Source organism: Pogonomyrmex barbatus, unplaced genomic scaffold (assembly GCF_055798465.1).
Source record: "Pogonomyrmex barbatus isolate J1 unplaced genomic scaffold, ASM5579846v1 scaffold11, whole genome shotgun sequence".
NCBI lineage: Eukaryota > Metazoa > Arthropoda > Insecta > Hymenoptera > Formicidae > Pogonomyrmex > Pogonomyrmex barbatus.
The window spans coordinates 877,894-904,868 of NW_028297107.1; the positions used below are offsets into that span (position 1 = coordinate 877,894).

Genomic DNA, 26,975 nt, shown 5'->3' on the forward strand with positions numbered 1-26,975 from the left:
TACCCTTTAAAAGGGAAGAGCCGTATAACTGTTCTTTTCATAACGCATTTGCGAAGCAAAGAGATACAAATCTGAAAACTTTGATTTTTAGCAAAATAAATCTTAAACAACAACAATTAAAAATTAAGGTATGATTTTCAAGAGATAAATTCAATAAATATAAATATATATTGAAAATGATTATAGATATCCTAACATAGATCCTAACATAGATTTTTTTTTAACGGTTATAAAAAGAGATACAAGTTGGTTACATAAAATTATAATAATATAAACTTCCAGTTTTCATATCCATACTTTACTCTGTAATTTATTTAAACCTCTGTAATGTTAAACTTTCTGCTTTCCAGAAAGCAGAAAGTTATGTCTTAAGGCATGTTAATAAAATCACGATTCTTCCGCACACACTCCGCATGATCAGTAATCTGACATTAAAAGAAAAGGAAGAGAGAATCTTTCTCCGCGACGGAGCCTCCTGGAGGCGTTTCGTTAATTTCAACTCCGTGCGAGGCTGACATCTTCGGAGTGAAAGCCTCCGGCTTATTATATTCCGATCCGAGACGCGCTCTCGAGAGAGAGAGAGAGAGAGAGAGAGAGAGAGAGAGAATCGCATTTCTCACGAAAGAAGCGGAACGTGTAATTCCACGTGTCTATGCGTGCGTGTGAACGGCTTAATTAACGACGAAATTCCGTGTCGACGACAAATACAATTTTTTTTTTTTTTTTTTTTTCAACAACCGCGACATGCGCAATAATTCTCAAAATTAGGTAGATTGCAAATATTAAAGCATCAACATGGCAGAGCCGGTCTTTCTTATTTGCAAAACTCTAAAATATCGAAACGATTGATCTTGAAGTTGCTTTTAACGATCGAACGAAGCTGAAGATAAGTCATTTTTAATCATATCAATTTGTTTAGATACATTCAAATTTGCGATTTTGAATTTCCATTCGCTTTCCGATCGTTCCACATGAAGCTTTTTCTTTCCGATTCCCAGATGATGAATTATTTTCGCTCGTGTGACTCGGCGACTTTGTTTCACTCCGGATCTCCCGACAATAGGATATCTTTTCCTTTTCTCCGCGTGTTTTTTTTTTCTCTCGGATTTTAATTACTTTCCCCTTTAATTTTTATCGCGATCAACTGCGCACAAGTACACGCACGCGAGCGTTGCGTTTTTTCACATACGATTAGCGTTCGTGTAAATTTGATGATATGGTATATTACAACTCGAGTGAAGCAATCATCTTTAATATCTCCTCTCTAAAATTTCATAAAATTTCCATATATGAATCAACAGATCTTCCAATTAATGCATTGAAAATGAATTAAGAGCGAAATGAACTAACTAATACTCGTCCTTTCTCACGGTATAATTCTTAATGAATTAATACAATATAAACTTGCATTGACATTATGATTAAATGAGACAACTTTCACAGTAAATGCATCTTTAAAAATGTTTCTTTAGCCAAATGTTTAAGCAATAATAAACGGTTTAAAAAAATCCCACCTCCAAGTTCTGACATTTAAACATTTATGTTAATAACAGACATGTTCCGTCAAGAAATATCTTTTTTTATAAAAAGAAGGATGGAGAAAGAGAAAATGTTATATTTACACAATATCGCGATACTCCAATGCTGCGTAACAAAATAATTTTAGTTCAAATAAGTTATGCAATAATAAATGGTAATACAATTTAAAAAATGTATTACATTCACTGAGAGATAATAATAATAATAATAATGCAAAAAACTTTTTATATAAACGCAGTCTAGGAAAGAACATTTAGTTAGAATAATTGATTGGGAAACGAGCAATTATTGTGCAATTAGAGTTGGATACAGTGGTAACTTAGAGAAAACGCAATGTTCAATGTTCGCTAAATCAAGCACCGAGACTACTGTTGGAGAATCGACAGCGATAATTAGGAAATCAGTTTTTACAGAGGAATCCTGATCGGGAAACGATGGACGATGGAAGTGAAGAAAGGTTCCGCGAAAAATTCCGATCGACGGATCTTCCGCGATCGGAATAACGATGCCGCTGGCAACGCGAGTGAGTCCTCCGGCGCGGTTTCTTCGGGTCTGGGTCACTCGGTTACAAAACCTCGAAGCCGAAATAACGGTACTCGTACCCCACGGAGTTGCTTCAGATCGGGATTAACCGCTGTTGGAGCGGTGTGTATGTGTCGCAGTACAGTTCCACAGCGTATTATTGCTAACGATCGACATATCGGCTCCAACGGTGTATAGAAAATGAAGAATGTGCCGTCGAAATCTCAAATCTAGATATTATTTTATATAAAATCTTTAGATTAGATTCCGAAACGTGAAGCAAAGAAAAATGATAAGGTATTAAATAATTGACAAAAGACTTTAAGGAGATATTAATTATACGAAGAGCAACAATTTATTTATATATTAATTTAACTTATATTATTACAATGATTTTTAAATGAATCTTTTGTTTGTATAGGACTTCTCCTAATTTACTGCTAATTTACTGCTATCGTGAATTATGTCAGAAGCAAAAAAATACATGGTGAAAATTCTTGCAAAATATATATTAAAATAAAAATGTTTTTCGATAAAATAAGATTGCGTTTGATAAAATAGGTTTTCGTAAATTTATTCTCCTTTTGCTCCGATAATCAATAAATAACTATATATATATATTTAAAAATAAATTGTGCTCAATAAAGAACAGAGCCACAATTTAATTCTAAATATACAGATAATTATTTATCAATTAACAAACCAAAAGAAAAATTTTTTATATATTTAACAAGTCTGTTTCATCGATTGTAAATTTTATTTTATCAAAAAAACATTCCCATTTTAATATATTTTGCAAGAATTTTTATCATGTTTTCTCACTTTGTCGACGTCATAATTTAAAACGGCTGCAGTGAATCAGCAGAATTCTTAGTTGAATCTGCAAGTTATTAAATTTTGAAGCTTGACGACTTTTCATTAAGTTTTTTAAAATTAATTTTGAATTTGTTGAACAAGCATTTAAAAGTTTTATTCACATAATATATGTATATCAAACAGTTTATCATTAGTAATCTATTGTGATAATAACGTATTGTGTTAAATTTACGATTAAAAATTGTGATAAATGTCATTAAATTATATTCCATTCTATGCTACGTTTGGCTACGAGACGCTATCCTAGTCGTTAGCAATTCGACACATCGTCGTTTACCGGTCGTTTTATTCTTAACATTGACACCGTGTTACCCGAACCTCCGTTACGTGTCCCTCATTTATATCTTTACACGCAAATACACGAAGGAATTTAAATTCCGAAATCGTGATTCGTTTTCAAATGTTTTCAGATCATCATCGCGCTCATATTTTCTTATCGTTCGCATTAATGGTCGCATGGTAAAAACATTTATATATAGCCAAAAATCGTTCGAAAGTGAACTTTCGATCGAGGTCGAGATCTCTAAGAAGAAATGACATAATCAACGAGGCATTCAATCCAATCCTGTCCTGCAGCAAATCTAATTAACGTTTCCACAATCTGCAAGCCTAAAGGACGATAGGGTTATAAATAATTGTTAAAAAAGACTTAGAAAATTTTATTAATTATCCAAATTAATAAAATTTTCTTAGCTGAAGCCGCAATTTATTTGAGCTAAATTAAAAAAAAAAATGCAGTTTCGAGTTATTATACAACTCGGTCGGAAACTTAATCCAATTAGAAATATATAAAGGACGGAGCGAATCTATTTCGTGAGGCGGAAACTTTTGTAATACCTGTACGTGGCACGTTGTTGCTCACCCGTTAAGTAAGAAACACCATACAACGATCGACCTGCGGATCTGTAACGTGGCACACACACACACACACACACACACGGTATCAGTGGAACCGATTGTTGAGGAAGTTAGAAAGTAGGCGTGCCCGTGATCTATCGCAACAGGGAGAGGTCGACACCGACACCGGGTGTGTGTGCCGATACAATAGTGGAGGGAGGCTTCAAAAACCGCACATTACGATCTCTCCCCACGTCAAGAAAATTTATTACCCAACGGACACCCGATATTTTTTGCCACGATCGACCCGCCGAGATCCGAGCCTTCTTCCTCTTTCCTGTAAATTAAATTTAAGTACCGCGCAGACGAGGGCAGCAGCGCAATTGGTGCAAGCTTCTTCAACAAAATGAGCAATTTGCCGCTTAGTGTTTAGTGAGCAACGAGGTAACGGGCCTATCTTTTTGTGCACAATGCACTTTTGTTACACTTTCTGCATCTGTACTTGCATGAAAATATACACGCGATACGCGAAATGAAAGAAAGCGCGATCGAAAGGGATGGGTCGGCGGGTGGTAGAGCAGGGAAATAAATTCTGCGTGTTTTTTTTTTTGTTTGGTTTAAATCTCTCGAATTTATTAGAGTCATAATTGAAAGTCATAGCGTAGTAAAAAAAAATTTTTGTTTTTCCTTCATTGAGTTACTTCGGACTTAAAAAAAAAAAAAAGTTTAAGAGCAGAATTTTTAACACATTTAAACTTTTACGGATTTTTGAAAGTTGATTTTATTTCTTCTTTTTTCTTCATTTTCAGTGAGTAACGTGAGATACGGCATTTTTACATAATTACGGTCAGTTTTCTCTCCGATCAGCTAGCTGCTCAGTAACGCAGCTGTGCATTTTTTCCATTACTTTCCCTTCGGCTTGTCGAACTTGCGACACGCATTGCCAGTCACACCAGCTTTGTGACAATGAGAATTTTCGGGGCTCTCAGAGAACAATAGCGATCCGATCGCATCGAAGTTAACGTCGGAAGTCGTCTGCGGAAAACAAGGCTTGCCGTGCCGATCAAATCAGACACGCGACACTTCTTTTTTCCGCTCCTTTTCTTTCCGGCGATTTTTGATTGGCGTAATCAGCCAGGCTATTACGTATCGGCTGGTTTGCGTAAAAGCGACGCTATCGAGAGCGAACTTTACTGCCGCCTCGAGAGAAACCGGTTGACAACTTTACAGCTGATCAGCTGATGTATTTTCGACAAACGATTTGACATCCATAATCGTAAAATATTACCGTACAATATATATATGCGATTACGACTCTGTTTTGTGATTATTATTGTCATGAATATTTATTGTCTTATGCACGTGATAATCATAACGTGACAAAATAAGTTTTAATTTTAAAAATTGATGAAATTTTGAATATTCCATTGGAATAATTTGCAAAGATAATTGAAATTTCGTTGATTACGTCATCGACGTACATCATTCTTGAACAATATATTAACAGGCGACAGAATGAAATTATATTCATAATTAGATATCGTGAAAATGCACAGTATAAAGAGAGATAGAAAAATCACACGCTCAGCATTTTTGTTCGTTACAAAATTAATTCTAATTTAATCATCACACGGCCGAAGTAAACGGCCGTTCTGTAAACTGTCCGCGTCGTTTTAACGGGATGTCGCATTCTTCTCTCTCTCAGTTGCGTTGGTTCTCGGTTGGTTTTTCTTTTTTTTTCCCCCCTATTGCCTCTTTTTCGCGCGTTATCGCCGGAAGAGTCGAAGAGAACCAGCTTTATATCGAGGAGTTTCCTAATCCATTGTATGTACGAGGCGAAACGCGCATGGTGTATCGAGTCGTGTTACGCCACCTTTCTACGCCTAACCTGCCGTGAAATATTATGAAACACGTCGTGGTGCGGTGGCTCGATCCGTCAAAACTGCACAGCCGAGCAGCCTCGCTTTCGAGGCCGATTCGGCGAGGATGCATCGCCCCGCATCCTCGTTGCTTCGGCGACCCCCAAGGACGACACGCTGCGACGAGAACGGCACGAAAGTAAGTACGTGCGACTACTATCTTTTTTTCTTTTTTTTTTTTTTTATTGAAATGAACAACATTTAATAATTTAACTAAACGTTGAAAAATTTAATTTACCAAATACAGATCTAAAAATAATTTTGAGCTAAAATTATTATACAGGATGTTTAAATTGCTAATATCAACATTTTTTTGCAATATTATTATTTAAATAAAATACATAATTATTTCAAATATTATTATTATTATTATGGTCCAATGAAATTATTTTCAAATCTGTATCTGGCCAAATTTTTAGATACCTCAATAAAAGAATGGCTTTTTCTGGAATTATTAAACTGTCGCGCAATTTCAGAATTTAAAAGTGCCTAATTCAATTTGCAAAATATAAAATACAAATTAAATGGTAAAAAAGAAAGAGAAAGTGCAGTAAGTGCTTGTTGTTATTAAACATCCTATGTAATTACTTTGATGATCCAACAAAATATTTTTAGATTTGTATCTAGTTAAATTTTTACATAAAGCAAAGCCGTTCTTTCCGCGTAGAAGTTTACGGAAATAAAATACGCTATACAATAGCGTGTTCCCATTTATAATCATGCATAATGCAATTTGCAATCGTGCATAGTACATTTTTAATCGTACAATATTCATTATAAATTATAAATTACGTACTATGTCCGTGTATATGGCTTTTTATGTAGTCGAACTAATCGCAGTGTGAAAATATCTCAAGTGATGAATGGAATGGAGTGATGAATAAAAACTTCTTTTATACTTCTTATCTTTATTATTTTCTTCTTGAATATGTGTCAATTTTGTGACTAAGCGTATAAATTAGAAATTTCGCTGCGCAACCGCGCGGCCCGCGATTTCGTTTAATTACATAGAGGGAAACAAATTTCTCTTTTTCAAGCAGTATCGATCGTGTTAAAAATTGAGAAACATTAGAAATGGAAATGGTAACAATAACCTCTAGAAAATTTGAAAGCTTTTTCATAATTTTCCCGTTGTTTGTTTTTCTCAAGGACATTCCAAAAAATTTGCTTGAAACGTTAAAGAAAGAAATTTTAATTAATAAAGCAATTCATATCGTCGCTTCTGAGTCGGAGCTTTTTCTCTTCTTTCGAAAGACTGGACGGAAATGAATCGAGTAGAAATATATAGTATATAGTATATATATCTCGTCTCTTTGGCGTTTGCATCTGTATCGCATCTCAAGGACCCCACCCAAGCGTGCATTCGATCATGTTCATTCCGCGCTTCGCATTCCCTCGTTCGACGTAGCCCTAATGGCTAAATGTTACAATCGTCCCAGCATATCTCGCCTATCTCGCTTCCTCTTTCCCGGAACGGAGAGGGGAAAAGAGTTCTCTCTCTTTGCCGAGGACGACGTTTTTACTTCCCATTGCGAGCGTTACATTTACGTAGGGCAACCGCGCTGACCTGCCACCCGCGCGAATGCAATCCGATCGGATCACCAGGCGATCGGCGGCGTGCGAACTCGGCTATCTCGTCCGACACCTCGCGCAAGCATAACTCGTTGTAAAAGTGAAAAATGAGAGAGAGAGAGAGAGAGAGAGAGAGAGAGATGTGAGAAGGCTCGCGTATTACGAAATTAGCCGACGTGAATAGTACGAGTCAAAGTAAAATTAGCATAATCAATGTAATAAGCCGAGTGTTAAGTAGTTCCAAAGAATAATAGATTATTCGGTAGAATAATCAGGATCTTTTAGGCGTCTAATGATGATTATATCCTGATGATAATATCCTTTTTAAAATTTATACCTATGAATTCAGGGCGACAGTTGCTTAAATCGCGAACCATGTTGCCGGTATTTTCAACGGACTTGTAATGCTTAAAATTAAAGTTGAATTATTTTCTCTTTAGTAAACTGATAATCAAATTACTTTGAAATCAATTACTCTTTCTTTTTCCACAAGAAATTTCATCCCTACAGATGTAAATTCTGAAAAAGAATAATTATTATATGTTTAAAGTCTATCAAGGTGATACCATTTATCCTATTCTTTGAAAGTTAACATATTTTCTTGTCCTGTAACTTTCGATTTTTTTTTTTTTTTTTGTACAAGTACACAGGTATTTTTTTCTGAATATTAACAATATTGTATATACATTATGTATCATTATAGAAAATTATAAATTATCCTTCCAGGTACATTAGAGTTTGAATTGGTAAACGTTCCAAGTATTCACTCTTTCTCGTCAAATTGAAACACAACTTTTCTCAATTGAGATTTGCAATATAGTCCCCGGTGATTTGCATTTAATAATACAGAATTCGGTTAGATTAAAATAGAGAGTCTAACCGCATGTTTAGTTTTACTGTACTGTAGACAAAAATGTAAAAATGAAGAACTACCGGTAGAAATGAGATATCACAGTTTACGAATTAGACTAAGCGTTGCTTGTCTCGCAACGCTTAGGAGAAAACCACGGAAAGGAGAATCGCCGTCGGAATTTTGAAATAGCGAGCACTTTCACGTAGTAGCGCTTTTCTCGCTCGTGTGTGTGTGTGTGTGTGTGTGTGTGTGTGTGTGTGTGTGTCTTGCGTGCGTGTGCGTGCGTGTGCGTGTGTGCGCGTGTGCATACGCATATTGCGATCGTCGGACCAGTTTCTCTACGTGCAACGTTATATCAAGCATATTGTTGCCAAACACGGGCAATTTCACGCGAGAACTCGTTTTTAGCGAGATATCTAAAAAAATCGAATAAACCGCGATAACAACATAATTTTCGAATATCGGCTCCAGATGCATTAATTATTTTCGATTTACTCGTAGAACTTTAATTTACTCTACCCCGCCCCCCCTCCCCCTACGCTACTCGACTACGTTTCGTAATCATAAGTAGGATTTTTATTTTCACGACTATACTTTTTACTGTAGTTGTAGTTAAACGTCTTCTCCAATTTCCATTCCGCAATCTTGAAAGCATCTCGAGCAGGTACACGCCTAAATGGAATTCACGCCTACTGTCGATCGTTCCACCACTCGATTATTTCTGGCCGCAGGAGTGTTACCGATCCAGGAATCTGTACGGTCAGCGCCAATCTCCTCCCACGCTTTGATTCTGCTCGACTTACTAACGGAAAGTTCAAGCAATCGTCGAACTCTCGTGTCGGATCGAGTCTTACTTAGATCTCTCCGTAACTAAGCTGCTTTGAGAAATAATATCTCTCCTCATTAATTGCATCTCCGCGTTGCATTTCCGAGATATTTATCCCTCCTCGAGCATTTCAGCTTGCTTATTATTGAAGAAATTTTGTCGCGTTCAAGATTGTTTTCTATATTTTCGGTATTTTCGGTAACGCATAAAAAAGATGTCGTTTATATTTCATATATCTGAAAAACTTCTGAAGATTTATCCTCGTCGTCGGAGAAAGAAACGGCTTCAGCTTTCGGAACGGAGAATATATCAACGTGCGCTAATAATACGTTTGTTACGAAGCGCTTTATATTTACTTTCGAAATACTTCGAAAACGTTCCTCCATAGGCAAAATAATGTCTTACGCAAGGAGGTTGGATTTTCCCGGTGGAATTACGCATTACGTGCACGGAGGAAGGAATAAATGCGGGGAACCGGCTCGCGAAGGACGAAATCAATCTGGTGACAGCAGCAGATCGCAGCGGGCGATCGGTATGAAATCTATCTAGTACCAGACGTTAGATAAGTCGGCCGTTTCAAGGATAACGGTCGTGTAAATGCAGAAGCGGCTCGCTGTAAAAGCGGCTCGAAACGTATCATCATACATATCCCGTTTCGCGTGCCGTCCCGGTCGCCCCGGTCTAGTCCCGTTTATTTCTTGCGGAGAAAATAAAAGGTTCGAAGTGCAAAAGTAGGTCGGTCCGTCGCCGCCGGATCGTGTTTCGGTTTGGGACAGGTGAGTCTCCTCTACTTCCGGTGGTGCCCTGCCCCATGTACACGAATTGCATTATTTCTCCAATGCGCTCACGTAACGTATCGCACAGCATTTTAATTTAATTTAACGAAAATTTTGTGTCACTAGTATTTTGAAACAGATACTTTCAAATAATAAAATTCCAATCTAATTTTCTTTGCGCTAAAATTATAGAAGACATTTAATTTTTCAAGTTTATAATATTGTGAATTTTTAGTATTTCTTCGAGTCCTTTTAATTTGCATTCATGAGAGATCTTTTTTAATTGCTAAATTTTATAATTATCTAACTTAATCAAGGACTACGAGAATCGCGTGAAATCATTTATCGTCGCACGTGTCCGCGACACATGCGAGAATTAACGTAAGCGGCTCTCGTTTGCGTCATAGCGAAAATGTGTAATTATATTAGGTGGAATGTGTGGCTGCGGAGCGAATTTAGTCCATGGCAGTTTGTGGCTGTGATAAAAAAAAAAAAAAAAAAAAAGATATATATTCTATTGCGCGAATTAACGCGACTGTTAGACAGCAACGAAACGCGCGTCACGAAGTAGAACGGGATAGCGTAGCCCCGAGACTTTTACTCGCTGGCATTTAAAAGCGAGTTATGTTCTCGCTCCTGAAAGAGGAATGGAGTAGCTCGCGGTATCCTAGGAAAAGGAGAGAAACGTGATAAGAAGTATTTTGGACCTTTAGCCACTTCGCGAAGACTGCGGGAGAATACGCGAGATGCGGTATAGGCCAATGATAGTGGGTCTTCATCTACGGATATATACCGGGTGACCTCGAGACACCAGAAAACCAGCGAGGACGGGAACCGAGAGAGTGGGCGGTACCTGTTTTTGCTCGCTTATATTTCTCCTTTCCTTGCTCGCGCCAGGGACAACGCGAAATACAACGCGAGCCTGTCGAAGGAATTCTTTACCTTTTCTCTTCTAGGATTCCGAAGCTGCACTCCGCCGCTTTTAGTGGGGGGGGGGGGGGAGGGGAGAGCCTATTCTCACACAAACGACTCAAAAACGAGTGACTGTTTTCTCTGGCGAACGGTCAATCTCGCGTCCATTTTATATCGACCGTTTTTTCCTCGGAGGACAAATCGGCTCGAATGGATTGTCGTCCGTTTATACAGCCGTCCTTAATTAATTCCGCGCATTGACTTTTCCCGAGCCTTCTTGAGTAGAAGAGTAAATGAATGTTTAGGGAAATTCATCCCGTTGTATCCGTGGAGATGCCTTGTCATTGGGAGTGTTGCACCCGAGGAATGCGCTATGCGAGTAGGACGCTACTTGGAGAGACGCAAAGAGGATACACGCGTATTTGCGCGTATCTACTTTGTACTTCGAGAGATCGATCGCGAGCGATAGGAAGCTTTCAACGAGGAGGGAGAGACCCTCTTTTGTAAAACGCGCATCCTTTTTTTCTCGGCGGGAAACGCCTCGATATATACCTGTGAATTGTGCAACCGACTTTTAGCTTGCGAGAGAAAGAAAGAGAGAGGAAAGATGGAAAATTTGATGGCGGCGTAATGAAGTTTTTCTCAAGTAATTAGTTGAAAATAACTGAAAACACCGAAGGATTTTTGATCCACGATTCAGCGTGTATTTGAATATAACAAAGTATGATGCTTTTTCGATCATCAATTTAAATATCATTTAAATAGAAATTTAAATAGAAGCCCAATTTGCAAGATGATGTCCGTTCCAATTGAGAAATTGCAGAATTGACAGTACCCCTCGTCACGTTTTTCGCAATCGAGGTGGTGATTTCTTCATTCTTATATGTCATATCTTATGTATGACTTCCAGAAGATGAGAAATGAATAGTCTGTACCTCATCATTACGTAAGGCATGCTGAGCCATTAAACCCCCCTTGCAAAAATATAATATCAGCTATTTCTACTATAACATAATTGAATTGCCTGGCCTGGATTATTTCCAATTCAAAACCTTTCAATTCGCCCCCTGTTCCTGCTGCGATCTGACTCACATTCATTTTCACAGAATTTATATGCATATCTATGGACAATACGTGCCTTGCGCGTACGCGAGACTTCCCACGAGGGGCAGGATGATCCCGTACACCAAGATCATTCTCCACGAATCGGGTGGGATCACATCGACGATCCAGCGACGAACCAGGAACCACCTCAGCACGGGAACATCCGCGGAGCCCAGCTAACAGAAAGTCTCCAGGGAGCACTCGCGCACCATGAAACTTTCACACAAGATATATACGTTTTTTCTTTCCTTAAGTCTCTAACCGAAACCGATACCAAAGCACCGTCACCGGATGAAACGATCCAACGATAACGATCCAATCGATACTCCACCTGAGAACCTAAACGTCCCTCGGATCTCTCCTTAGATTCTCTCTCAGCGTTTCCTTCGACGCTGATCCTTCCCAAGGTGTTGTAATTAGATTCTACGATTCTAATTCTCTCACCATTGATATACTTTCGGTAAATAGTTCGATTCTCTGACTCACTTCCTCGCACGAGCTTCGCACTCAACGGCCAACCCTCGAATCAACAATCGAATATCACAGCTCGATCCAGGATCACGGGGACCCTCAGGCTAACCGCGAGATTGTTGCGTCTCCCGACGAATTTTCATTCATGGTTGAACATGGTGGTCTCAATCACTCGTTTCGTCTAGTGCTAGTTCACTTGCTTGCGATCCTCCGAATTTAACGATACTCAATTTAACTACGTGAAACTACGTGAAGTGAAGGATTACGTGAGGGATTACGACGGCACTAACTCGACGGCATTTTACCCGCGGTTTTGCTTGCCGTGCAATGAGTCGGAATAAACCGACGACGATCCGTTCCCTTCACCGGTTGACCGTCGAGTGCCCCGAGCCCGAGGCCCCCTTTGCTCTCTCGACGGCGATGAAAGTTTCGCGCTGAGCCGAGCCGATCAGCCGAACCACGTTCAGCTACGTTCTGCTGCTATGTTTTCGTGTAGCGTAACATCAGCGTTAGCTATTATTATTCATCTTAGATCTTTGTGTTCGTATAATCATCTTTAACCCAGGTGTTCCTTAAAATGCCACACGAGGCAAATATTTGAATATTTTGAACGGGGAGAAATTAATTCTTGATTTTTAATTTAATCACTGAGTTCTTTAAAAAAAAGGAATCTTTACAATCTTTATATTAATCTTTATATTATACGCAGAAATAATAATATTCTTTTTATATAACAATTAGGCAGTGCCAAAATGATAATTATTCTCATAAGAAAATGTAAAATACTTGATTTCTAAAAGGAAGATTATTAGGACAGGATTTTTTACAAAGATGATTAAAAATAGGATAGACGATTGATGTACATTTGGAAAATAATTGGGCAATAAAATGTTAAAGAATATTATGTTTGATAGATACTAATCTCTCTGCAATTTTTTAATTAAGTCATATGGCGAAATGGAGCCGTGTGCATTGATATTGCTTTACTTACGTATAAACTTTCACATTAATTACTAACGTTAAATATATATACGTTAAATCTAATCAGCCTTATTTTAAAATTTTTTACAAAAATAGCAACTTTAATTCTTTAAAAATATAATTCTTCTAAAATTTAATGCAAATTTCAACGAAATATTTTATATAAATAAAAAATGCTATTTTTATTATTAAAATGTGGTCAGGATGTGTCATTTCGGTTTACATTGTCAAAAGCAAACCGGTAGAGTTCCCAAATTTCTTAAATTCTCCAGCAAATGGGTACTAAATCCCGTCCGTGCTCTGATTATCCATCGACAGCCTAGAAACACAACACTCGGCTAAGTTCTGGACCAAAACCGGATTAGATTGAAAAATCGCCATCTATGACCGATCGACCCCCTTTTGAAGATCGCAATTACGTTAAAAGGGATCGGTTTCATCGTAAAAAATACCTTCTCGAGGATGGACCGCTTCTTAATTGAGATTTGGTATAATTGCAATTGTAGCTATGGATTAACAATAATATGTATGAAAAAAATAAAAAAAAACTAAACAACTCAAATGTATTTATATTTTCTAAGGAAATTTCCAGAAACAAAGAAAATGTTTTATTTATATCGTTATATTTGGAATAGAAATTTAATTTAGCAAAATATTAAGAGGAAATTAATCTTAAAAATTGGAATTAAAAGTTTTTACAATTTTTTAATTTATGAATAAAAATTTTTTTAAGTTTTGACGGATTAAAATTTTTTTTTTAATCAAATCATTTTTCAGAAATTTTCTAAACAATGCCTCAAGTGTTTAATTGAAAGTCATTATAATTAAAATCCATTCTTATTAACATGATGAAAACTATCAATTTGCGTGTAACAAAAATATAAAATCGACTCTTCGCATTTTTATTTCTTTCTCTTTTTTTTTTTATTTATTTGATTTTTTTATGTATATTGATAGAAATTTTTAAAACATATCACAATTTTTTAAATTTTCCTCAGGAATCTGTCATAGACGTAGAATTCTGTTGATTTCATCGAAATCCAAAGACTAGGATTTCAGCTTCGCAAACATCAATGTAGAAAAAAAAAAAAACTGTCAATCATGGTCAGTGACGCGAACAGTTCGCCTGTAAGGTTACCTGCGACTTTACCGTTAAGAGTCCCCTCTCTGGGCCTTTGGTCCCCGGCCACTTCTTGGGCCCTCTCCTCCATTCCCTTGTAATTCTACCGCGATATTCCGCGCGATCGCGTTTCCACCTCCGGTGTCTCCTGCTCCTGTGCTTACTTGATCTTTTTTTAATCATCTACCGACGTCAGTCTGGGCCCCTTTCACCTCCAACGGGGCTTACCTCTTCTCTGTAATCGTTTGAAAAACGAAGGCACATACGCATATACATATATATATATATATACACTCGACGTGTATTGCCCCTTTAGACTAAGAAATAAATGCAATTAAAAAACGTGACAACAGTGTTCTAAGATATGATTGTTAATCAATAGGATTCCGAAAAGTAGCTTTTAGCGAATTAAAATTTTTATTATTCGATAAAGAGTATAGAGTATATTTTAGGTTTTCTTGTAATTATTAGATTTGTTCTTTATTTATTTTTTTTTTTAATTAATATTTTCAATAACAATAATTTTTATTCTTTTTTTTCGTCGGAAGAGAAAAATTTTATACTATTTATAAATATTTTAATATATGTTTAGATAATTCTAATAAAAGGGATGTTTATATTTTAATATTAAAAATATAACTTTAACAAAATTCTGACGCAAGTTACGTTAATGTTGCACTAATATAAAGAAAATGAGTGAACTTTCCACTTTCGGCGAGAAGACTTACTTTTCCAAAATGGTAATTAACAAACGCGTTGTGTTGATGACACAAAATACGTAGCACGAATTAACGAGTTGGAGAAGCCATGTTTGTTTTCTTTTAATAAAGGTTTAACAAAGGTTTTCAGAGACTGTCACATGTAATTATATTATATCTTTGTTTATAATTATAACTGTGCTTCTTTATAATTATAATGATGTCAGCAGAATGTATTGAATTTTCACATTAATGTGATGTGACACGCGCAAATTATGCAAAATCACAATAACAAAATCAATAAAGAGGTAAACGGATAAGACAATTTTCATTCTGTTCATTCTAATTTACATGTTTGTATTGCCTATGAAAGAGATTCGTGTAAAACATCAAATAAATAATACGTAAAAAAAGCTCTGTAGACTGTGTGGTCTTGAAATATACTTGAAATAACATTGCAAAATGATGGAGAGGATTTTTTTTGTTCGTCGTCCAATTCCTACCGCCAACTCTACCTACCAACGACAGGTACAATAGCAATTGTAAAATATCCCGGAATAATTTTGCCAGCGCTTTGGGCGTCAATTGACGTCATCTGACAGAATTTCATAGTACTATCTCTCAAAGTAAGCAAGCGACAAGGGAGGTAAAGGCGCGCGCAAGTGCCGACATCTCCGACATCTCATATGGCGGATATCTGAGGGGACCGGTGTCAATACCAGAGAGAGAGAGAGAGAGAGACATGACTTTCCCAAGAGACAATCGATAGCATAATCTTCGATTACGCATTAATTCAATTAGGAAGATGTGAGTATCGAGATATGTATAATTATTGCCAATTAAGGACAGTCGGTTGGGTCTATTATTCGTTCGTACGACCTTTACTTTTTTTCTTTCAGGAGAGCTTTGTGTTAACGCGTTAACGCGTCAATCATTCTCGGCTTGCCATGAGATTGCCGCTTTTATTAATATTTCGCACGATGAATCCTGCGTGTAAACGAATCCCGCGTCTCGCCTTTGCTTACCACGCCCGGCACTCGAAATGGTTCGCGTGTGAGGCAGCGATGAATTCTATTAGACAGTTGGTCTAAAAGAGTTCAGCTATGGCTGAAGGTGGAACGGAACCAAAGTCTATTGACGGTCAAATTTCGAGAGGTCAGTTAGAGATAAACGAATGCCTCGGTAACTGGTTGACGTACTTACAGGTTGGTATATTTCTGGTTATTAATATATTTCTGATAGTGCTTTGGTTGCTGTCACATATATAATAAAATCATCTCTCATACTACTCAGACACTTAATGGCCTATGTACAGCTGGTACTAAACTGGCTCAATCTCTGCAAGCGCTTCTCTCCGTGCATGATACAGTGGCGCAGTGCCGTCTGACAGGCCAATGTCTAGCTGGATGGGAAGAATTGACGAAAGCTACGCATATAGCCAGCAGTACAGTTAAAAATCATGTGATCACTGCTTTAAGGGATCACGAAGCTCGCGACAATGATGGAGATAAGCATGTTAGTAATATATTTTAGTCAAATAGTTGTAAAAATGTTGTCAGCGTAACTGATAGGGTACTTCATATTTTCAGGATATTCTCAGAGAAAATCTCTTGACATTCATAAATTTGCAGTATCAGTTCTGCGTTGCTTGTTGCGAGTGCTTGGGTAAGGCTGTATTATTAAAGCAATACGTTTTTCATAGTGATTACATAGAATTATTAAAATATAAATTAAAATAAGGTTATTTCAAATATTAAAATGATTGGGATATTTAAAATTGTAATTTAAAGCGAGACATCTTAGTTAATGGTTTTGATAGAATTAAAATTCTATTTCCAATGATTTGGTTGATTTCAACTTTTCAACTATTCAGGTGGCATGGCAGAATGCTCTTGTTCTCAGAGCGGCAGTGGTGATTGCGATATCGCCGCGCTTCAGCAATGTTTCGAGCGTCTTTACAGCTCGCCGGTACCCCCAATTTCTTCCTCGTCTACCCAACACTCCACGCAGAATCGGAGATCTCCCTTGCCATATTCGTTATTTCCTCTGCAGGTAATTGGCATTTTCTCTTGCTTGCACTTCTTTGATTTTCTTCTTAATCGTAATAAACACATCATTGGCTTCATGTCAAGGTTCAGAGGAGATGGTCGGAAACAGCCGCGGCGGAAATGTCAGGCGAGTCCGCCGAGAGCACGATGAGGCGCTGGTCGATGCCCTGGGATTGCAAGCACGTCATAGAATGGCCGCGTCAGGACGCGAGGTCGCGATTAAGGGTGCCTCAGCAGGACCGTAGTAGGTCGACCACGCCCGACTCAGTGTGGAAAACATCCACGATGGCTAGTCAGGACGGTCTCCAGGAGGCCATTCAGCTGTTGTCTTGCAAGCCAGGTAGCAAATGCTCGATCCACCGCGGTGGTTTGCGAGAACAACGTAGATGATTTTTGCGAAAGGAAATCTCACGAAAAACAATTTCTCCGCGAAATATGAATCCAAGGATACTCTTGTACTCTTGGTAATCTAGTCTTTCTTCGAAAATAATTATCCGAAAATTAAAATTCATCAAAGTCAACTATCGAATACACAATACTTTTAGACAATACTTTTAGCAGAACAACTTTCCTTTCGTTCGTGATGTCATCTGATCTTCGTAAGATCGAAATAGCGAATTTGATGGGCTAAATATGAATAGTTATCCCATTTTTTTCGCGTTCTCGCGTGCGATTCGAAGGTTATACGTTGTGCAGGAGTTCGGCCGTCCAATCAGCTCTCGGCTTATACTAGTCAACATATCCCGGGCGTCACTTTGACGACCTGCAATTTCGATTCGAATTACGATTCCGCTATTTGGTCAGGGTCACGTAGGGTAGGTTCACCCAGATGCTGGCCTCAGGATTCCAGCGATCATTCCGATCAGTCCGGTCACCGTGATAGCGATCATAGTGTTCATAGTGGCGAGCACAGGGACTCGGGTAAGATTTTCTCATCGTTATTTATCATGAAGATAAAGTTGTTAAACCGAAATAGGAAATCGCGAGGGGATTGATGTACTGTCGTAATGTTGCTGCAGAACAAAGTGGTGCCAGTGGCAGTCATGGCGACAGCAAGGATAGCATTCACTCCCATTGCGATCATAGAGAAACTGAAACTGGTGAGTGCGTCAGTATCGTGCTCCTAATGTTTTATATTCGCCGAAACGCTCCGAAAATGGTGTTAAGGTTCAATCAAAGTTCAAGCGCGATGATCTTAGATCAAACGTTTCTTTGAAGGTACAGCGGACACACTGCCATCTCGCAAGAGCAGCTCGTCAACCGACTCCTGTGTCTCGGCGCACAGCCGATCGGGTTCGGAAAGCGCGGGTGGCGGGGTAAATAAATGAGATTAGTTTTCTCACTGTTAAAAAGATGAGAGAAAGAAAGAAGGAAAGAGAGAGAGAGAGAGAGAGAAAATACAATGTTAGTAAATTTAAGTTTATTAAGCCGGTGTCCTTTATGACATCGACATTCAGTGAATAAAAAAAGATATTCGTACAATGATACTTTTATGAATTTCCACAGATAAACACATAAATTCTAAACGTATAATATATGTACAAGAAATGTATAAGAAGATTTAAATTAAATGACTAAAATATAACGCTACAAGAAGATACATATAGGATGCATGCAGTCGGAAAAAAATAATGGCGTACGAATAACTTTTACTCGTTGCGGTTGCACTCTTCTATTTACACTGTCTTGTTATGTTACACAACGTTTCGAATGTTATCAGAAACTAGCTCTCTCGCTTGGTTCTGTCATTCTCCTCTCTTTCATACAGCATAAACGTCGCTGATTTTAGGAGTGCACGAGATCGCAATTGTACTCGATGTGGAGCGGCGGCGATCTGTCCTTCATCAAGTTGCCGGAAAGCAACGAGATACAAGATGATCATCCACCCACTTAAATATCTGACATCTTTGCTTCGTAATTCTAAAATATATCCGAAAAAAAATATCGATCCTTGGATCACCGAATCGTGAAACCATTCCTTCAAATCTTTTAAGAAATACTGCTAACAAAATAAAATCAATACAAAATTTTTCTCGAAGTTTCATTTTTCTGTTAAAAAATGAAACTTGTACTGATGTGAAAAAAATTTGTTATTTTACTTTTTATTTCCTTTTTCCAAGAAAAGGAAATCTTCTTTTTTTGTTGTACTCCAGATTGAAGGTATTTCTTATATTTCATGGTTCTAGTGATCCGATACGATAAATCGCCACGATAAGACTTGTTGAATTCACTTAGAGATGCGATCAGTTTTATTTATGATGTATACATGTTTGATATTTGTGAGCGCGATATGACGGCGCGAGTTAGTACGTGCTTATCTGTGAGTGTGTGCAACTAACAATAGAAAAATATATAAAAAAAATGTTATATAGGTTGCCCACTTCGTAATGTTTATCGTAAAACATACGCGATCAAGTTCATAAAAAAGTTACATTTAAGAGAGTGTTGTGTCGTTTTGAAGGAATTTTTATTAATTTAATAAGTGTTACGAAGTGTAGCCCTTTGCCTACGTTTGAAAAATGGATTTTCTGTACATTGTTAAAATTCATATATACAATTGTACGTATCATCTCTAATATTGTTTTCCTCTCGATTTATGGGGATTGTTCTTCGATCTCTCTCGAATCCCGCTCGGTGCGTGTATGTGTGATCGTTATTCCCGCGTTTCATCGTAGCGCGAATTTCGAGAGTGTATTCGCACGCGTCTTGTTAAATATCATTCGACCCCGAAGCATATCACATTCCACTTGAAAAAAAAAAAAAAACTGTGCATTTTACATTACCCTAATCGTGACTGCGTGTGCGTCATACAACTAGAGATACGCAGTGCTACCGCTTGTAAATTTTCGAACATCATCTACACGTCCGATAAATAAAATCCAGTATATATATATATATATATATATATATATATATATATATATATCCGCGTATTACATAAATAAAAGTCAAATGAAATAGAATCATTGTTAATCTGTCTCTACGATCTTCTATACTTTAAACATCTTTTTAACGTATTTTTGAGGATGTCAACTTATATTTCTCTCTTTATGTACCTTTTTCTTTTACGAATATTAAGCAGTTTTTTGAAAATATTTTTTAGTAAAATAAAATCAAATTTTAATATAAGTTAGTGGAAATGCTTTAAAAATACTATTCTTGCAGAAACTTAAACATCGTTTTACAGAATGTCCGAAAATTTATCGGCGGTACTGTAAACCCACGTTATCAAATATATTCGTTACCAGAGGCATTTCTTAAGAGGAGTCCTGCATGTGTAAAGTGATCTCGATTTCTGATCGAAGACAAGTTTGATGTATGTACAATTTTACTTATGGCACGGATGCGATAATAAAGATTTTCGACGTTGTACAATAATCTAACGTTACCCAAGTATAGTCTTAAGTAAAAAAAAAAAAAAAAAGAAACAAAATGCTACATTTACATATTACATTGTTGCAGTCATATACAGAGACCAGAGTTCAACGAGGAGAACGATCACGCCTGCAAAAACGTTCGCGTTCACGCTTCTTGACGATACGCCGATTATCATATATTTATGTATATCGATATATATGATCGGCGATTCGCGCCTTAAATTATAAAGTATCCAGTATTAAAATCCCTTGTAAAAGGATACGTCTAACATTAGACGTATCTACTCATTACAACTTGCAAGTTTTTATCACAATCGCGATCGATTTCCAAGATTATTCAGAATCATCGAAGGAAAATCACTGGATTCGAAGAATCAAGCTCGCAGGAGGCAGACACCCGTAGAAATTAATTTCAAATTTGTTGTATACATTCGCTAATTTTAGCCGTCAATAAATTATTATTAAACGCCGGTTGCTTTCCGTAGGATAAAACTTGAAATATCAAGATTAGGGTAAAGTTCCACTCTTCTACACGATGTGATGTGAAATGACGAATCTTTCTCTTTACAAAAAGATCAACTTCGACGCGATCGACGTTATCGACGGGGGACGGGGGACGGGGCGGGGGGGGGGAGGGGGGGAATGTCTTTGAAACACGCGAAACACACTTTTCCCTCTTCATCGCTGTATATATTTGGAATGAGGGAAGCGTTCGGACGCGAACGGAAGGCTAATCCATCCCGTCTTCGCCCAGCTCGTCCTCGTCTTGACCGTAATCGTCGTACTGGTCCTTCAGGTCGTCCTCCTTGTCCAGCGGACAGTGCGTGCATCTCGATTCGTTGATTCCGTAGTTGATGCACGTGTCGCCTACGCACTCGCAACAACCGTCGTGGAACCACCTGTAGCTCGTGGCGCCCATACTCTGGCAGGACGCCCGACACTTGTTCCAGGAATTGCACTGCGCCATGAACGCGACCGTGCAGTTCACCGTCATCACGTTCGGCTTCAGCGGGTGCAGCTCCTCGTTCGCGGTTTCTGCCAAGCAAAACAAGCCAAGCCTCGTTAGCCCCCGCGGCGGTTTAATCAACATCATTCGCGCCTCGAGTGAGTTTAACCGCAGAATCCTCGACGCGAATCCCAGGCTGAGGACGATGCTCGTTCCGTCGTATAATTATTTATGCTACATCTATTCCGCGAAAGAGAGTCAGATTTTTTCCCTCCCCCCCCCCCTCCCCCCCCCGCATAATATTCGTATTCATTCTGATTCATTTTATTGAATGCGAGACACAATTGCGAAGCGGTGAGCAATTAATCCGTTCGCGCGCGCTCGCAGTTTCTCGGTTCGGATTCCGAACGTAGGTGGGAGTCGCGCGCTTTCTCTCACGGTGGTGGCAATTTTGATACTTACGCATATGATATTTCATTTCGTTCTCGAGTTTCGGCGCAAATACCGCCATGTCAAAGTCTACCGGATACGTGAAGGTGAGCCATCTCTCGAGCGAGTCCGCTTCGGCTGTGAGTGCCTGGAAGAGCGCCGGCACCGGCTCGCTGAACTCCTCCACGTGAGATTTCTTGCTCAACGGGTTGTCGGTGATGTTCGGCTTCGGGCAGAGATCTGCGCACCCACGGAATTACGTCCATTACGTCATTTATATGTTCCGAAATTGTCGTCGTTTCCTGGTCTTGAGGAAAGTAGGATAAGGACCGGATAAAGGCGGTTTTAAGTATCTGCTCATTCTCTTCGCGTACGAGATATCATCCGATCGATTAAAAATCGTTAGTAATAATTCAGTGATTTATAAACATTGCAAATTTTGTTTATTTCAAGTAATTCTGATAATTGTCTTGATACAAAAGACAAATGATCGGAGAAGACTTTATTGTTTTGAAATTTATTCTAGTCCATCAGAAATTGAGAAATAGTTGTTCAACGTTGAATCCCGCAAGTATTCTAGCGGTGAATCATATAATGCCTCTGACATTAATGTATATTAATGTCTCTGATATTTCATTAATTATCTAATAGATATTATTATTATTATTATATTGATTATATTGTTTAATTACAGACATTTAACATTATTAGTTTTATGGATTAGTTTTATTATGAGTTGCATTTCAATTCGTAATTTGGAAACTAAGCATAAATTAAAGCTTTCGCCGATCATTCATTTTTATCTCCGAATATAACTTATCAAGCTTCTCTCTTTCAAGCGTACAAAATATCTCCTTTTATTCTGAAATACTCTACATTAAATCAAGGATATCAATTAATATTAAAATAGAATCATTATGTAACAAGAAATGATCATTAAAATTCAATTCATTTAAAGCGTATAAAGATTTTGCATAAAATTTTACTATTTAAGCTTTGATCCCCCAATCATTTATAAATCTGACTTTCACTCGTGTTTTCGTGCGTGAATTAAACTTTCGACACACGGTGTCTCATACAACAATTGTCACAACGCTATTTCAGGATGGAAATCTATTAATAGCGCGAAAATATTGACTGAGATATATATATATATATATATATATATATATATATTATATATATCATATATATATATATTTAAATTCAATATATATATATATATATATATATATATATATATTGAATATATATATATATATATATATATATTTAAATTCAATCGAGCAGGATTCAATTATCCTCTGTGACATCTTACCGACGCATGAGCAGCACTCGTCGTACAAGTAACTCAAACACGAGAAGCAGTCTTTGCAGCAGGTGCAGGTGACCAGATCGCACTTGCAGCTCTGCGTCAACATGCACTTGCTGACAACACTGGCACAGATCGCCTCGTTGCACGCTTCTGAACGTTTCGTTGCGGTCGTCAGTAACAGAATCCCGACGATAGCCGCGACGAACAACACGCTCCACCTCGTCATCCTGTTTAGGATAAATTCGAGTTAGTTTTTTCCTACCTGACTTGCACACTTTGCACAAAACAGTAACGGTAAAACTCTTTTCTCAGATTCTCATTACGGATTTATGTACTTTGAGACGAGGAGAGATAAGGAGATCTCCTTGGAATTTTAGATATACGGACGTAAATAAGTTTTTCAAATCGTTCGGCTTGAGAAAATTGTTTTGAAATTGTGTGTTGAAACATAAATAATGAGACGTTTAAATTATTTTGTCACAGAAAAAAAAAAACAGGTTGCTGAAATGTATGAGTGTGCGTTGCGATTTGTTAATGTTTGCCTTGAATAAATTATTAATAAATTCAGTAATTTTCCACGTAGCAAATTTCAAAATTTGACAAACGAGATTCTATAATTATATAAAAAGGAAAGAAATTTTAATGCATGTTATAAATAAAAGAACAGAAAATAACAGAAGTCATGTACTTATTCCGATTTGTTTTCTACGTAACTAAAAAAATTATTAAGAAGAAAAATTATTAAGTAGATCTTCAGTACTTTTCACAAAAAAGAAAAAGCATTTTCAAAAACATCTTGGAATTCGGAATGTACTCTTAAGCAAGTTGCAACGGAATAAAGTTCAAATTTTTCTCCACGTACAATAATTTTTGTACAATATTTTTTTTTTTATTAGCCATATATTTAACATACCGTCGTCGTTTTCATTTTAATCTATCTAACGAAACAATTTTGTTCAGACATTTCTAGAAGGGCTTCTTACTAGCACAATATTTTTGAGCGCTATAAAATATTGTGACTGCTACAAACTATCCGAAATTTTTTCCACGTAGAAAAATGTCATCCTTTAAAATTTCTTTGAAAATTGTGAAAAGCCTGATAAAACGGCCTGATTAAAGGCTAAACTATAAGCGTGACTTGATCATCGCGTTATCGCTGAAAATTATACGATCGCGTTTAACCGCAACAGTCCACGCGCGTTTTTACGCGCACTTTTTCCTTACGCATTATGTGGATGTGGATTATTATTTATCTGCTGGTAGATAGCCGGACAGTGTACACGATTATAATTATACGACAGTTTCCCTACCTCACTCCCGGAGTGGCGTTACCAGTGGAGACGAGAGGAATGAATTATTCCGACGCGCGAGGCCCGATTAAGATTATTAAGAATATTCACGAACGTGAGTCAGGGTGTCATTAAGCGGGAACGCGTGCTAAAAAGAATGAAATTTCAGTCTCCTCTCCTGGCAAACACTGCTATAACGTGCTAACCCGAGAACAATCAGCGTAATGTTGCTCTTCTCCATTCCAGGGATAACCGCCGAGGTCACCGTTTAAACTCCGTTTAAGCCTTCGCGAATTCGGGGTCTCTTCGCTAATGGAAGTGGAAGTGATTTCGCTTCCTGCCCGCAAGAAATTGTGAAAATTAAACGGAAACCGTTTCCCACGGCGAGGCGCAAAAGATAATGAATCTTCTTTAAAATTAACCAACAGCAAATGTAGACGGAGAAAGTTACGTAGAAATTATTTTTGGATTATCTTTTGATTTCTCGATCGATCATTCGCAGATTTTTATATGGCAAATTGTTTCTGTTTGGCAGGTGATGGCAAATACACACAAATTTGTTAGTCAAAAAACGCGATCGTTTCTATAAAATGCTTGCGATTGTCGAGAGTCATAATCTTAGACTCTTCAAAATTATTATGTGTCCCTGTAAGCTGACAGCTGCAAATTATTCCCTGGAGCATTGAATATGGCAAGATAACAGGGAAGGATAAGGAGACGACATTAATCGAAAATGCGAAATGATCATTCGTGCGATAATTGCACCTTTCGAACGCGCCCATTAAGAATCTATTTATATATCGCACATAATCGCGTCGTACGATATCGACTCGAGTGAATTATTATTGGAAAAGAATTCCGCTACAACGACCTGTTGCACGCGATGATTGAAAAGGCGCGACCGACTCGATCTCAAACGTGCTCGCTGCTGACGGCCACTTTCACGCTCCGCACTTTCCACACGTTTTCACATCTTCTGTTCATTAATACGCTACTTGTGATATTCCAGTCCCCCTTTGATCGCAACGCAGGAGCGGCACAGGTCGAAGTCTGCTAAGTCGAGCTAGGTTTTCTATCTTTTAATTTAAACACACCTTAAACAACTCGTATCTCCAACCTTTTTTTTTCCTTACATATTTTTTTTCCTTACATATGTATTGGAGGCACGAAATTATCTTGCACACTTCCGCGCATGTGTCCTACGTTATCCATTTTCTCTCGTTTGTATTACACATTACAGAAAGAATTGTTGTAATAAAACTTTACTTTTTCCTTATACTTCCGCACGTGAGCTTTCCCACCGTATATTTGCTCGTACAGTCCGCGTCATTTTTTCAGCTTGTTACATTTTTCTGCCCGCTTGTTGTTACTTCGTTGAAGACTACCGAATGACAGAACCCACCACGGCAGATTCCTGCTGTCGACTAATCGCGAGCTTTTTGACGGAGGACGCAGGGACGACTGTACTTTTAAGGTAGAGACCCCTCCCTCTCCCCCTCCCCCCCCACTCAATTTCGACTCGGTCCTGGGTCATTCGTAAATGAAGGCGCACGATCGCTGTAGAATGGTTTACGATTTCAGGTAATTATCTGCTATGTTCTTTCATATGAGCCGATATGAGCCACTTTGGTTTGGAGGCGGTTTGATTAAGCCGTTTGAATGTTATCACACCTATTTTTATAATTTTTATATTAACAGAAATAAAAAATTATGAAAAATTACAGATCACTCTAAATTGCATTTAAAATTAACACAAAAAAGTTTAGCAGCGGTTTAGAACCTCTGCATCCAAATTATTATTTAAATAAATAAGTAGAAGTGTGCTCTAATCAAAATGTAATTAGAAATAATAACAAAAATCTAAATTTTCTTATATAATTACTTTAAGTTAATTTAAAATTATTTATATAAAGTTTTCTTGCAGAGATTAGGGATATTTTGTAAATAAAAATTTTATTTTATTCATAGAATAATTAATTTTTGCATTGCAAGATGTATTTAAATCATTTTAAATACTTAAAGTATTTGGATAAAAAAATTGAGATTTTTGTCATTATTTCCTAATTACATTAAAGCATTAATAGAATTTATAATTTTTTTCATGATTTTTTTCATTATAAATAAAAATAGGTATAATATATCCCCTAAAGATTTCCGTCATTACGGAAAAACGGTAAGTCTGGATAAATCACGTTAAAATTAATTATCAATCTGTATCTGTATATCGAAATCTAAGAATTTTGAAAATATTTATTAGTCATTTCTACCGCTTCAAGAGATTCAGCTGTTTAACGACCTGCTCAAACGAGAGTCGGGCTATTCATCAGTTCTATTATGCTCACATGCATGACAAGCAACAAGAATAACGGGGGCTGTTCCGCTTTCACCGTGTCAAATTGATACCCTTTATAATAATCTTTTAAACTGTATTTTATATTGGAAAGTATTTATTCGGATTTCAGTTTTAAAAGTTTTAGAGATTTAAAATAAATTCCTTAATTTCTGTGTACATAAAACGTCACTGGCTAATCGCTATTAAATAAATGTAAAGACACATTTAGAAAC

The 26,975-nt window shown here is 37.4% G+C and overlaps 3 protein-coding genes across 4 annotated transcripts in view; 1 reads left to right on the top strand and 2 right to left on the bottom strand.

The window, feature by feature from the left end:
- Positions 1 to 12,661, bottom strand: part of fw (CUB and Sushi multiple domains furrowed) — a 29,986-nt gene extending 17,325 nt beyond the window's left edge. Inside the window, exon 1 of the mRNA XM_011632194.2 lies at positions 11,771 to 12,661. Coding sequence (XP_011630496.2) covers positions 11,771 to 11,828 — 58 coding nt within the window. The 5' untranslated portion in view covers positions 11,829 to 12,661. The remainder of the gene's footprint in view (positions 1 to 11,770) is intronic.
- A 2,992-nt stretch (positions 12,662 to 15,653) lies between these two features.
- Positions 15,654 to 20,287, top strand: LOC105422707 (uncharacterized). Of its 2 annotated transcripts, none has more exons than XM_089070763.1 (10): positions 15,654 to 15,813; positions 15,906 to 16,211; positions 16,300 to 16,521; positions 16,596 to 16,671; positions 16,880 to 17,058; positions 17,139 to 17,394; positions 17,751 to 17,975; positions 18,074 to 18,154; positions 18,273 to 18,370; positions 18,844 to 20,287. In XM_089070763.1, the coding sequence occupies exons 2-10, from the start codon at positions 16,110 to 16,112 to the stop codon at positions 18,946 to 18,948; spliced, it is 1,344 nt and encodes a 447-aa protein (XP_088926889.1). In that variant the 5' UTR covers positions 15,654 to 15,813; positions 15,906 to 16,109; the 3' UTR covers positions 18,949 to 20,287. The 2 variants fall into 2 exon arrangements, with proteins under 2 accessions (XP_088926889.1, XP_088926890.1); XM_089070764.1 differs by having other exon boundaries at positions 18,279 to 18,370.
- LOC105422706 (twisted gastrulation protein homolog 1-A) overlaps positions 18,458 to 26,975 on the bottom strand; it is a 12,821-nt gene continuing 4,303 nt past the window's right edge. Inside the window, exons 2-4 of the mRNA XM_089070765.1 lie at positions 23,125 to 23,348; positions 21,840 to 22,046; positions 18,458 to 21,466 (exon numbers count right to left, since the gene is read on the bottom strand). Coding sequence (XP_088926891.1) covers positions 21,162 to 21,466; positions 21,840 to 22,046; positions 23,125 to 23,347 — 735 coding nt within the window. The 5' untranslated portion in view covers position 23,348 and the 3' untranslated portion in view covers positions 18,458 to 21,161. The remainder of the gene's footprint in view (positions 21,467 to 21,839; positions 22,047 to 23,124; positions 23,349 to 26,975) is intronic.